Source organism: Patella vulgata, chromosome 2, assembly GCF_932274485.2.
Source record: "Patella vulgata chromosome 2, xgPatVulg1.2, whole genome shotgun sequence".
Lineage (NCBI taxonomy): Eukaryota > Metazoa > Mollusca > Gastropoda > Patellidae > Patella > Patella vulgata.
In genome coordinates, this window is record NC_065880.2 from 38,780,894 (window position 1) to 38,794,473 (window position 13,580).

The 13,580-nt window shown below is 34.6% G+C and overlaps 1 protein-coding gene across 1 annotated transcript in view; it reads left to right on the top strand.

Moving 5' to 3' along the window:
- LOC126811693 (glutamate receptor ionotropic, NMDA 2B) overlaps positions 1-13,580 on the top strand; it is a 48,433-nt gene that overhangs the window by 20,579 nt on the left and 14,274 nt on the right. The window contains exons 5-10 of the mRNA XM_050537526.1: positions 5,300-5,492; positions 6,955-7,087; positions 9,690-9,907; positions 10,197-10,323; positions 11,466-11,652; positions 12,712-12,837. Coding sequence (XP_050393483.1) covers positions 5,300-5,492; positions 6,955-7,087; positions 9,690-9,907; positions 10,197-10,323; positions 11,466-11,652; positions 12,712-12,837 — 984 coding nt within the window. The remainder of the gene's footprint in view (positions 1-5,299; positions 5,493-6,954; positions 7,088-9,689; positions 9,908-10,196; positions 10,324-11,465; positions 11,653-12,711; positions 12,838-13,580) is intronic.

A 13,580-nucleotide genomic window follows, 5' to 3' on the forward strand; every position in this document is an offset into this window, starting at 1 on the left:
TTTCAATCGATAGATTATTTTAGCTAGTTTACAAATCGTGTCATTACTTGTCAGAAATATCCTGAAATTATGAGAAGAGTTCGACCCCAACGCTATCATACTTTCTGAAATATGTTCATATTTCATAACCCTCCATTACCTTACAGATATATTCAACGGAAATGATCGACTAACAGAAAACGATAAATTGTGTTTCATATTAGTTCTATTTTCATCGGTTGGCATCAAAATTATACTGTTAGGTTTATAAATCAAAGACCCATGGTTCTATTTTAATATTTGTTTCTTTGTTTAGAAATTCAGTATAATATTAATATTTGTGTATAATTTATCAAGAAGATGAGTAATAGCTTTTGAAATATAATATTAAAGCGAGAATTTCAAATTTTCTAAGAAAGTCAAAACATAATTATTTCTATGTCTTTTGCTCAATAGGTTATCAAATCACTATTATACGATCATGGGCATTATTTCCCAGTAAATATACTTTCATTTAATGTGAAGGCTACACATATTTTATGAGTGTAGTCGATGAGAAAATGAGACGCGGTGTAGTGTGTGTTGTATGTTACTTTTCTAATTTGTGATATTCAAAACGTAACATTAAACAATTTTCATTCATTTTTACACGAATAATATTATATTATATAGCATATCCATCATGATCAGAACACATCGCTAGAACACTAGTGATCTCGTTGAGAACCACTGAGATCTCACATAGAATACGGTGTGTTCTTTTTAGACCTATGTGTTCAATATTAGAACATACATGACGCGTCATGTGTTCAGCTATGTTTAGAGTGTATTGACAACATGGGGCAGCCATTTTCCAACGTTGAAATTTGAAGTTAAAAATGATATTTTTGCCAATTTCTCAGCTGGCAATTCTTTAACAAGGTAGGACTGTTTATGGATACCATCTATTTTAAGGCTTTATTTTAATACATTTTAAAAATATAACTTGAAAATTTGCAATTTCCGCTTTAATAAAGATTACGCAACACTGGTTACTCAAAGTCTACATCAGATAAGCCTGAAATGAAATGTTATTATTTTAATGAAAAGGGTCTTTCTTCTGACAAAATGCGTTCTTGTTGTTAGTTAGTTGTATTTTACGTCCGCTTCCACCGAGGTGATATGCGTTCTTAGAACGTTGTAATTTATATAGTGTTTTATAGTACGCAGCTGATAAGATATAAATATAACCTAAATTCCTGATGCCCCATTTTAAGCAATAGGAATCACTTGCAAACTACATTAATATACACGATGAATCTTTAATGGGAATATTAGTCCAATAAGGGATAAATTCCGTTTATCGCCATTTTAAAATCGTGGATTTAGCCGTGAGAAATTTGATATTTAAACGACAAATGCCAATGGCGCATCGTTACTTTAAATTTTTATTCATTTTTTTTTTCAAATTATTTATTTTCATTTATTCAATTTCAGATTATTCTTCACGGTCGTAATTTTGACCATAAAGCATATATCACTGAACAATTAGCCAGTATTGATTAAAATTTGCTTTGAAAACTTCCCATTCATGTAATCTCATGATGTGTATATATCAAACCAAATCGTCAAGTTTTATAATTTTAAAATGTTTTCTTCTAATTCATGACAATATCATTGATGTTAAACACAATACAACCTAGCGATTGTTCCACTCACTAATTCATTTGATCACCAAACAAAACTCATTTCTTATACGTCAAGCGATACATTCGCTTTTCACAGCCCAGATCTTATGATGGAATCTAAAATATTTCAACACGTTACAGATGATGAAACCCTATTAAAGTTTTCTACAGAAATTCTTTAGAAGCAAATTAATTTTACACCTGATTTTTTTTATCTTTCAAGTAAAGGCAGATTTCCACAAGTTATTTTGCTACATTACAGAGACGCATTTTGTTTGTAGGAAGAAATTGCATGGCCAACATAAAAGTGGATATTGATGTAATCAATACTGGCCCCTTTAATATTCGACCACACAGTTCATCTGAAGTAGAAAAGGAATATATCGATAAGTAAGGAATTAAACAAATTAGGTATATTGATTGTAAGTCCTCAATCCTTACAGTTCCCTAGTTCTCATAATTCCTAAGAATGATACTACACATAAACTTGTATTATTTGATTTCGTTGCGTTAATAAACGGTTTAAATCTCCCTTTCTGTACACTCTGCAGAAAATCGGTCATTGTGAATTAACTATTGTTCTGAGTTAAAATCAACAATTTACCCATTGCCTTTGTCATCTACTGCTCATAGAATTGTGGTGGTAAACCTGATAACTTTAAATGTTTAACGTAAGGTTTTGGCATTTCACCAGCTATATTTTAATCACAAATAATTGAACTTAAATCTGAGATAAATGTAAGCAGATAACTGTGTACAACTGATATCATATTTAGTAACGATTTACAAAAGACATCTTCAGTTGATATTTGAAGCATTAATCAAGAATGGTCTGAATGTTTGTTTTTTATTATTATTATTTCAAACTAAGGGGTGGGGCGAATGGTTAGTACGTGCGCGCTGTATCATACGGTCTGTCATTGAGTCAACTGGCTGGGTTTCGATTCCCCGGTTGTACGTGACAAGGAGTAGGGTCGCCTGTCCAACCTCGTGGGTTTTCTCGTGAACCATGTGTTAGTCCCGAAATGACCTAGTTTGTGTCGAGTGGACGTTAACACCCTCTCTCTCTCTCTCTCTCTCTCTCTCTCTCACCCTCTCTCTCTCTCTTTATTTCAAACTAAGATTTAACTAAGACATAGACTACAAATAAGAACCGTTTAATCACTATTCAACAAAAGAAGTGCGAAGATTCATCGGTGCTGTAAATTATGTTTTAAATATCTTGCATACAATTAGCTTTTCAGCCAGTATTTAAAATATCTCCAAAAAGTTCTATTTTCAAGCAGTTAAAAAGCTTCCAATCAACCCATTTGTTTTTTATTTGCCTCGTAAATTTAGGGTACTAGTTCCGCGTGTTTTTAATGCGCTGGAGAGATTACTTCAATATTACTCTCAAAAGTTTTCGTAAACGATACAGTGTTTCCGATATAATCTAAAAGGGGGTAGAGTTTAATGGTTATGTGGATTATTCATCCTTTCACAGTATGAACCAATCGCCTTAAGAAATTGATCATTAAACTATCATGATGCGTTCAAATTTGGGTTTGAAATTCATCTGTAGTTATACATCAGTCTGTTTCACCTAATCAGTTATCTAATGAAACATATTTGTGTCTGATAAATCAACTAACGAAGAAATCACAAATAATAAAATTATTCATCATTATAATTGTGACAACATCGTCACAACTCATTTTCCTAACGAACAAGAATTGGACAAATCGATGAAATTTTTCAGAAAGACCATGATGGTTCGTGATAACAATGTGTCTGTTGATATCAACAAACTGTTTTAGAATAGGAAATTTCGCCTCATTTCAAGCAATTTCTTGCGTCATGGGATATTACCTAATGACAAAAATAATATGAAAAGTGTGATGCTATTTTATTTAGATTTCTCACGCCTAATGATGAAAACTTCAATTTACAGTTAGTTATTCCTGAACCGGTGTGTTAAATTCATAATATTGTAAATGTATATCACAATTGTCAAGATTGTAATCACCAGGAAACCGGAGGACCAGGAGAAAACCCAGGAGGTTGGACAGGCGATCCTACCCTTGTCACATACAACCGGGGAATCGAAACCACGCCAGTTGACTTAATGACAGACATTATGATACAACGCGCACGTGCTAGCCATTCATGGCAATGAGTAGGGTCGCCTGTCCAACCTCGTCGGTTTTCTCCGGGTCCTCCGGTTTCCTCCCACTGCTAAAGACCCCTACGCGCAAGCGAATTATGTAAATAAAATTAAAACCATATGTTACTCCCGAAATGACCTAGTTTGTGTCGAGTGGACGTTAAACCCCATTTCTCTCTCTCTTCTCGCTAGCCATTCAGCTATCCACTCCCACTCTATAGCACTTTGGTAGTTAGTATATGCCACGTACACTCCTATGCAGTAATAAAGGATGTTCTTGCAAGAATCACGAAAGAGTTTTCGTTTCCTATGGTGTTTTATAGCAACCCCCAGGTGGTTTTACGTCTCAAGATGAACTCAAACAAACAATAGCCATATTGATAGAATTCGTTAACAAGACAATATGTCGACTGTCACTTTCACCTGCTCTCTTATAGAACATCCATTCTAAATGCCATCATTTTGCAGATGCTCGATTTTTTTTAACAAATGGAAAAATCTTGTTTTGGATTAGTTTTTTTGTCAAGTAAAACCCCCACACAGTTTGCTCTTGTAATAACAACGAGATACATATAATATGAAGGGAATTAGATTACCATGACATATGGCCAAGGCAAGATACAACTAAATAAAAAGGTTCTGTATGAAAATAATAAATATTTTGCGCCTTTCTTTAAAATATTGAAAAATACACACGTTAAACCGTTGTCACATGTTCTTAATGTCAAGAAAATTAAATGAGATAAAGTGTCGTTTATTCTTAAAAGCTTTGTCGTTTATAATATTATGGCTGTCATATTCTATCAGTGTCAAAACGCACGATTAATTTTCATGTATGAATATTCTCTGTATTTTTTGTAATCTTCACATACTGAAAACAAAGATTCAACAACTTTGAACTGCTTGCTCGATTGGCAGGACAGTTGGAGCGGAATTCAGATAGAGTTAAACAATGGCCAGACCATGTTCCTCCCGTGTCAGTACATGCTCCTTTGTTGTTGTTGCTTGGAGGGCTTAACGTCCGCTTCCACCGATGGTGATATCGCAGACAAGTAGTATTTATTTTACTACATTTAGCACATGCGCATGGATATTTTCTGTTGGCACAAACCGGAGTACCCAGAGTAAATTTTGTGGCGAAGAAGGCGTCCCAATCTCGTTTGTACCTTGTTTCAATTAATATAGATAGGTCACTTGAACTGGTCCCAAAGCTCCTACTTAAGATAACGATTAGGGATTTTATTATGCATTTCAGTTGCTTGTCGTAAGCTGTTTGAAGATTTTATTGAAATTTGTCTAGATTTAAAAAAATAAAACAACTGATATCAGCTTACCAAGATGGCATTACCAACCAAATCGTACTTCCTGTGACGTAACACACTAAGATTTGGCGTCATATAAATAGATAAGGAAAATAATGTGTTTTTTGCGGCATGGAACATGCAAAATGTTAATTTTAAAAATAAATTTTCTAGCATTGGTAAGGTTAATATTTGTGTTTTTGTTTTAGGTTTATATTATGAGAACGGTTATGATAAACCAGCAATGGATGATGTGATTAAGATGACAGTGGATATTTGGGCGACAGCTTTAAACAATATGGCGATCGATATGATAGCTGGTAAAGTGAAACCAGCACCAATAAATCAAGGTTGTAATTCAACTGGTAGTATGTTCTGGAAAGGTGGTGAAAGCATATTTAGGTAAAACATATCATATTATGTGTACCAGAAATAACTTGCTTTAGTTGATGAAATCAAATAAAGTTAGACAACGATACATATTAGTACATTGTGGTTGATTGTATCTCATGAATCCCAGGGGTCAATCTATGACTCATTCGCTTATCTTATTTATAAGAAATTGCGGGCTTGGGGTTCTTTAGGCATCATCATGCAGCGTTCCTAGACAGATCATAGAACTAGTATACTAGCATTAGGGCTCGAGGTTTGAATTAAACATTATTGGGCATACGTAACCTTAGTTCAGGGCTCGAATATTATAGCTCTTGTAACCGTTGTAGTTTCTTGTGTATATTATGGTAATATAAACACGGTTTTAGAACTTATTATGGTGTTCAAAAATTGTATTCATTGATTATTGAAAGTGCTACACAACGTAAAGTAAAGTGACGTCCCTAATGAATATCAACGAAAAAAATAAGGAACACAAGATACCCCCCCCCCCTCCCCACTAGATCTTATTAGAGAGAGAGAGAGAGAGAGAGAGAGAGGGAGTACAACCGGGGAATTGAAACCACGTCAGGTGACTCAAGTCGGAGACACAGGATAGTGTCACATTGTTTATTTAGTTGATGTGGGATAGAATATTGTCACGTTGACGATTTAGTGCCATATAGTATCAAACATGAAGATAGTATTCTTACATAGTTTCCTGTTGGCTGCTGTGATACGGAGTTGTGCCACATCGTTTATTCGGAGCCGTGACGCGGGACAATAGAGGATCAACAGGATCGTAGTGGCACATATGCGGGACCTCGAGTTTTCGTCCCATCCGAACGTCTAGACGTTGCCCATTTCTCGGCCAACACCAAAATAGACCAAGGGACATCTTGGTTTGTGAGCCACCTTTTGTTTTAGGTTAAGAGTGGTAGAAGTAAACCTACTAGATCAGTAGTATACTAGAGCTGAAATATCTTTATGAGATTCAAGGAATTGCCTTTTAGTAGATAGAATCAACTGTACTTCTTATGTGCATAGATTACGCCAGATTTCGTTGGTGGAAGGAATGATGTCAATAAATCCAATCACGATCTTATGACGGTCAGAATAAATAGAACTAGAAAAATGAATCCGATTTCGGGCTTGCCGTGGTCATAATAAATAGAACAAGAAAAATGATTAATTTGAAATACAGTAGTAATAGAACTATTGTCAGCGACCAAGAACTATATCATATCGAGGAATCTTCAAATATTGATCTTTTTTAATCAGGATCCTTACTACTTATCCTTATTTACATGAACACCATCGGTGTATATCAATTGATAAATTATACAACTTCTAGTAATAGCTGCTATATAATTTATTGATGAAAATGTGATTGACCAACTCTGACATCGACCTATATTACTATTTCTTTAATCTGCATGTCATTAATGATTTTATTTACATATTTGAACCATATTTATTTCTGTATATTCAGATATTTAAAGAACGTTACCACAACATCACCATGGGCAGTAGAGTTTGATGAGAAGGGTGTACTTCAACAATCTGCTTTTAAAATTATCAATCTTCAAAAACAAAAAGATTACGCTAATCATAAATGGATTGAGGTCAGTAAATCTAAGGTTAACTTCACAAATAACTAAAGTTTAAAAAGGGGATGCGATTATGATATATTACAAAAGAAACTGAACAAAGATAGAATAATTATTAGAACTGTATATATCCCATATGCATGAAGATGGTGGTGTTAAACCAATATAGTAAACTACCATAATTATTTGTGTAGGAGACAGAATTGTATACTATTCTAGAATACCTGATATCACTTCTCATTTGAAGAGTTTGTAGTTTGTGTGTTTTTCAAATAGCCATTTGAGTGATTTGAATTCTGGGTAATTGTGGGGCCGTATGTTTTTAGTAAGAGAATACTTTTGCTTGAGCCCCTCGCTGTACATTTGAAGTTTATTCTGATCTTAAAAGGGCCACTAATATCGTCACGTTTCTCGCAAAGCGACGAATCTGGGATTTTTAAGTTTTGAGATATGTGTTTGAAATTTGCACCATGTTGCTATCTTTGTGGCCATCAAATAAAAATAATTATATGCCCTAACAATTGTTATGTTTTCTGATCTTAAAAGGGGCACTAATATATGCTAAATATATCATTGAATCCGATAACAAAATCTGAGTTTGCGCATACATATTTTACTATAGCGGAATGTATAGTGTTCCAAAAATTAGTCGAAAAACTCAAAATTAACCATATTCTTGTGCAATATTATAGTTTCAAATGTGTACAGTTGTTGTTCAAATGTTATTTTCTGTACCAACCGGGACACACCTTGCAGTGTGCTATGGGGGATGTTTCACTGATAACAGCGCTATCGCCTACTCTTATTTTGATTTTCAACTGCTAGGGGTTATTTAACTTGCTGCATGTATATGCCGGCGTCGGTTTTCGTCCAATCCGAACGACTTGATACTTTTTCTTGCAAGATCCTCCGTTATGCAAAACCGACACGGCGAAACCAGGCTAGATAGTCCTAAGGATCTTACTCAGGATTGAACCCGCAAAATCCTTGTAAGTGAGGCAACGCCACACAAACAGAACCACTGTGGAGCTTACTAAGTTGTCAATAAATATAAAGTGATGATTCAATGATGATGGGGTTTGTTTTAATAAAGAGATGAGGTAATAAAACGTTTATTGGTATTCTTAACACGTGACAATGTGATCATCAATCTTCGTGAGACAGTCAATAAATTCCTCTAGTGTGTTTTGTCTAATAGAAGGCCTCACTGTCCAGAAACATGCAACCCAAAGTACAAGAAAGCAATAAGGTCTTCGCGTAGACATAATAAAACGACAATCAAGAACTACCAAAATAAATAAAAAGATAGAAAAGTGAAATAGGTGTTATCACTTTCATCAAAATTGTCTGTAAATATGTTACCTACAAAAATGTGAACTACTCGAGTAAGAAGTGGCTTAGAGTGTTCAAGAAAGAGTGAGCGATACCCGTACCTACTGGAGTCATTGTTTGGACTTTAATCGTCAAAGGGCTTGATTGACAGATTAGTCTCAGTGTTTACAACCGATCTCTGTTGAACATTCTCAATTAGCCGTAAATTCAAATCATGTCAAATCGAATCTTGTTTTAACAATTGGCGACAGTTCTACCGAGAAGTCTCTTTGTTCTGCAGCGAATCAATTTTCCAAACTTAATCTTTTGAAATCCACCAATTTTAGAGTGGAAAGAAAACGAATTGTACGATAATTCTGTTTCAATTCTACCAAATAATGTGTTTCGCATGTTATTATATAAATGAAATGAAATGGGTTTAACTTTCTACTTTTCTGCACCGACATGGCTAATGAAGACGGACTTACGCCATACAGTAGGTGCTATGAGGGAAATTTTGCCAAGACAGCGGTTCTACACTCTTATTTCGAATTCCAACTATCAAGGGTTCTCTTATGTGCACCCCCGTGTGTACACGGGACCTCGTTATTTTTCGTCCCATCCGAACAACTAGATCGTTGCTATTCAATCCATCCTGTACCACAGACGAAGGGCAACAACGCTGGAAAATTGCGGTGAAATTTCTGGGCCAACACCGGAAGAGAACCCTAAACCTCCCGATCACCACGATTTCCAACAATTACTTTTATAATTATTCCCTTTCATCAACAAAACTGTGTTTCACTCTAAATAAACATCACTTTTATCATCAGATATTTGTTTGTTTTTTTCATTTATTGTGTTGGTTAGCTTGTTAACAGAACGATGTTTATTAATTTTGAAGGACGCGCCACAATTACTTTGAGAGTTACTCCCATTCTTTTTATGAAACTTTGCTAAGTATTCTTTTTTATAAAAGAAATGTGCATATAGTTTGAGAATTACTACAAGAATTACCGCCCTTGGTTTAAGAAATCTTGCAAACAGCCGTACTGTCGATAATTACGATTTTATTTAATAAACAAGACTCTGCGGTGTAGATTTTTAATCATATCCAGCGATGACTCAGGATCGCTTTGCCACCGTGCATAAGAGCATAAGAGGATATTATTTAGCATTTAGGTCAACGTTAAACTTGTTCTCTGATTCAGTTCTCTGGATAACTATACTTGATAACCCATACAAACTAAATAAATGACGATAATTGTTTTGTGAAACGTCAGTGTTGTTATCGTTATGCATTCAGGTTGGTTCCTGGAACAGAACATCTGGTTTAAAAATGAGGAAGATAACTTGGATGGGGGGATCGCTGTCTGCTCCATTAGGTAAACCAGCTCGGAGATTTGTTAGAGTCGCAACACTGAAAGAGGAACCGTATGTTATGTATGAAGAAATGCCAGCTGAAGGTTGTAGTAGTCATGCTGTTTTATGTAGAATATATCCAAGAGGTGAAGGAAAACGCAGGTAACTTTATTGAGTTCACGTTGACTTCAGTTTAATTAGTGGTCAACACAGAATCCTGTTGATTTTCAGGAGATTGCTTCACTTTGTTGCGAAATTGTGAGACATTTTTGATCAATGTAAAAGATCACAGCTTCATGCCATTTTATGACAATTTTTTTTGATTATTAAATATTGTCCACAAGTGCACTTTTTAAAAAAACAAAATAGGAAAACTCATTTGTTGTTCTATTGTCACCCACTGTTTTGAGCTTTGTATGGATAACTGACTTTAGTTTTATCATATTTGCAGATTACAGGAAACTACCGTGGATGCATGTTGTACAGGATTATCTATAGATCTACTAGTTAGATTAAGTCAAGATCTAAATTTTGATTTTGATTTGTTTGAAGTTAAGGATGGCGAATGGGGAGCAGAAGTAGGTTTAATTTCTGCATGACTTTAATTTCATTTGATAGCTTTAAAATAAACCCTATCTAAAATATCCTTTACCCTAAAATATCTATATTTTTCTAAACGGTATTTTACTGAAATAAATGGATTTAGGAACATATTTAGAATATATCTAACAATAATATTATCTCTAGAATAGCTTTACCCAATAAATCTTGTTATCTAGAATACTTTACAATACTTTTATCCCAAAAAAGTTCCTTTACCCTATAAATGAAATTCTAGAATATCTTACCTGTCAATGCTGTTTACGTAGAATACGATTTTTAGGGATATATTATTTACTCAAGAAATCATTGTATCTAGAATATCTCTAACAGTGTCGGGAATATATTTTACCATAGAAATCATGATATCTAGAATATCTTTAACATTGTCTGAAATATAGTGTACATAAAACATCATAGTATCTAGACTATCTATAACATTGTCAGTTACACTATAGAAATCATGATATCTGGAATATATCTAACATTGTCAGGAATATATTTACCATAGAAATCATGATATAAATATCTCTAACATTGTCTGAAATATATTTTACGTAAAACATCATAGTATCTAGAATATCTGTAACATTGTCAGGAATATATTTTACAAAGGAATCATGATATCTAGACGTATAGTCTGTACAATATCCCTAACCTTAGTTTATTTGCGACTCGAACATGCTTCAGAACATATTGAACGGTTTATCCTATAAAATAAATAAAACTACAAAAACCAAACCACATCTGCCTATTATATCCCGTTAACAGCTCGTAAAATAAATACTCATAAGAAGTAGAATTATCCTTATAGTTTCAAACACCGCAATTCAATTACTTTGAACGATCGTTCAAAATACGAAAAAAAACTCATATAAAATTTTTCCCCTAGTTTATTCTATAGGAAACCAGTATATTTCCTATCAAATTACACAATTATTGTTTGTGAGGAAGAATAAAAGTAGTTTGGCTTATTTATGGGTCCTGGCACGAACATTGTCGTTTCTTTTACACGGTTCAGCTATCGATTTAAATATTTGACAATCGCAACAAATTAGCAGTTAGATACATCACCATGTAGTGGCGGTAATCGTTAAATGGGACTACTTTCTTTTACTAGAATAATGGCGAATGGAATGGCTTAGTTCGAGTATTAATGGATAACAAGGCTGACATGGTGGTTACATCCTTTAAGATTTCACCCGATAGAAATACACAAGTAGATTTTTCATTACCTTATTTAGAGACTGGAATAACAATTATAGTATCTATCAGAGAAGGTGCTATTTCACCTAAAGCTTTTCTTGGTAAGATTCCATCTTGATATTTTAATGGCTTTAAAGGAGACTTGGTGATCAAGTCAAGAATACGTATGAACTGTCAAAATATAAATATTCCCTACGCAGAATATAAATACTCCCTAAGCCTACACAGATTCCAATTGTAATCAAATGTTGACGAAGTCTAACAATTTGGCTGTTCAAGCAATACATTCCCAAGATTACTTTATGAGCAATCTTGAGCACATTAGTATTTCATTGACCAATGTATATGTTAGCAAACCATGACTGTTTTTTTGTTTATTCCATAGCCAGATTATTACCCCATTGTGTTAGGGAGTTGGGTGGAGAGAAATGGCGTTTATCGTCGAGTTTACACAATATTTCGTCCATTTGGGGACAAGCTTTTGTGTAATGATAGTAAGGAGAACTTTGCCGAGAAAGAAGCGTTCAGCCTACTCTTTTTCGAATTCTAAAATAATTTCGTAATTAAAAGTGAGTTGTATTTAAAACTTGGCAGCTAGAACCATGTGATATAATATTCAAACATTAACATGATTCCACTTTCACATACAGTTATTAAAATAACCTAAAAAGAACATCTCAACATTACGTATTGAACTATTGAAAACTTCAAATCTTTGAGGATTATCAATGAAATGAAATGGGGTTTGACGTCCTACTGTTCTACACCGACTGAACTAATGAAGACGGGCATACGCCATACATTGTGCTATGGGGTACATTTTGCCCGGACAGCGGCACGACGCCCTACTCTTAATTCGAATTCCAACTGTCAAGGGTTCTTTCATGCACGCCAGTATGTACACGGAACCTCGGTTTTTCGTCCCATCCGAACGACTATACGTTGTCCCTTGCTAGACCCTCCGTACTGAACCGCTGACAAGTGGGATGCACGCCAGAAAATTCCGATGAACGGTTTCAGCCAACATCGAGATCGAGTCACTGTGGCTCCCTTGTGGTTTATCAGGTTTATGCTTTAACGCACAGTATTATATTACCTCTTCAAAGGGTCATTGTAGAGCAAATGTATATGCCTTTAATAAACGTTGTTTTATTTTTCAGAGCCGTATGATTATCCATCATGGGGATTAATCCTAGTATTTAGTGTACATGCTACTGGTATATCTATATTTGTGTTTGAATGGTTGAGTCCTAATGGTTTAGATAGAGGAAGAGTTTCTGAACGAGGTAACCCGAATATGGGATGGGATGATAGTAGGAGATCAGCGCGATATTAATAACTACTTCTGAGTAGCAAATAGCCTTTGGTCAATTGGCCTTGTATCTAAAATGAGATTCCTATGTAATTTAGTTTTATCAGATGAAATTAATGCAAGGAATTGGCTTGTCAGAAAATGAGATAAACTTGTATGTTTGTACCAATACGATCCCATTTCTCTAACCAAGCTTCTGATATACATTGTACCCAAATGGATACAGCACGTCATTATTATGTGGAGTGCAGTTACAATATGTTTCCACTCGGATTCTAATCACCGACTAGAACGGACACGAGCGTTTTGTCAAAAGCACCTAAAAAGGTATGCAGAAATGTGACAGACAAGGAAGGCAATGTTATAGATATGCAAATGCTACACACCATATCCAACATTTAAATGATTTCATAAGAAATTTTAAAAAAATTATGGATGATTGAAATTTGGACAAAAACGGTCAATAGCCCTTAGTAACCCACATTATTGCAATAATGCATACACAAATAACCATTGTAGCTGAGGTAGGGTGAGATTGCAAGAACGTGATTGTGAGAACATGATTGTTTTATAGAGAATCCGGAACCTGGTGATCACGGTACCTGTATCTACAATTTTTACTGTGTGTGCATTTTTTTCTGATTGCAGTTTGCGAGACAGCAAATTGATTTTCCCTGCACTCGGTTGCAGTCTGATTAAAATACAGATCTATATTTC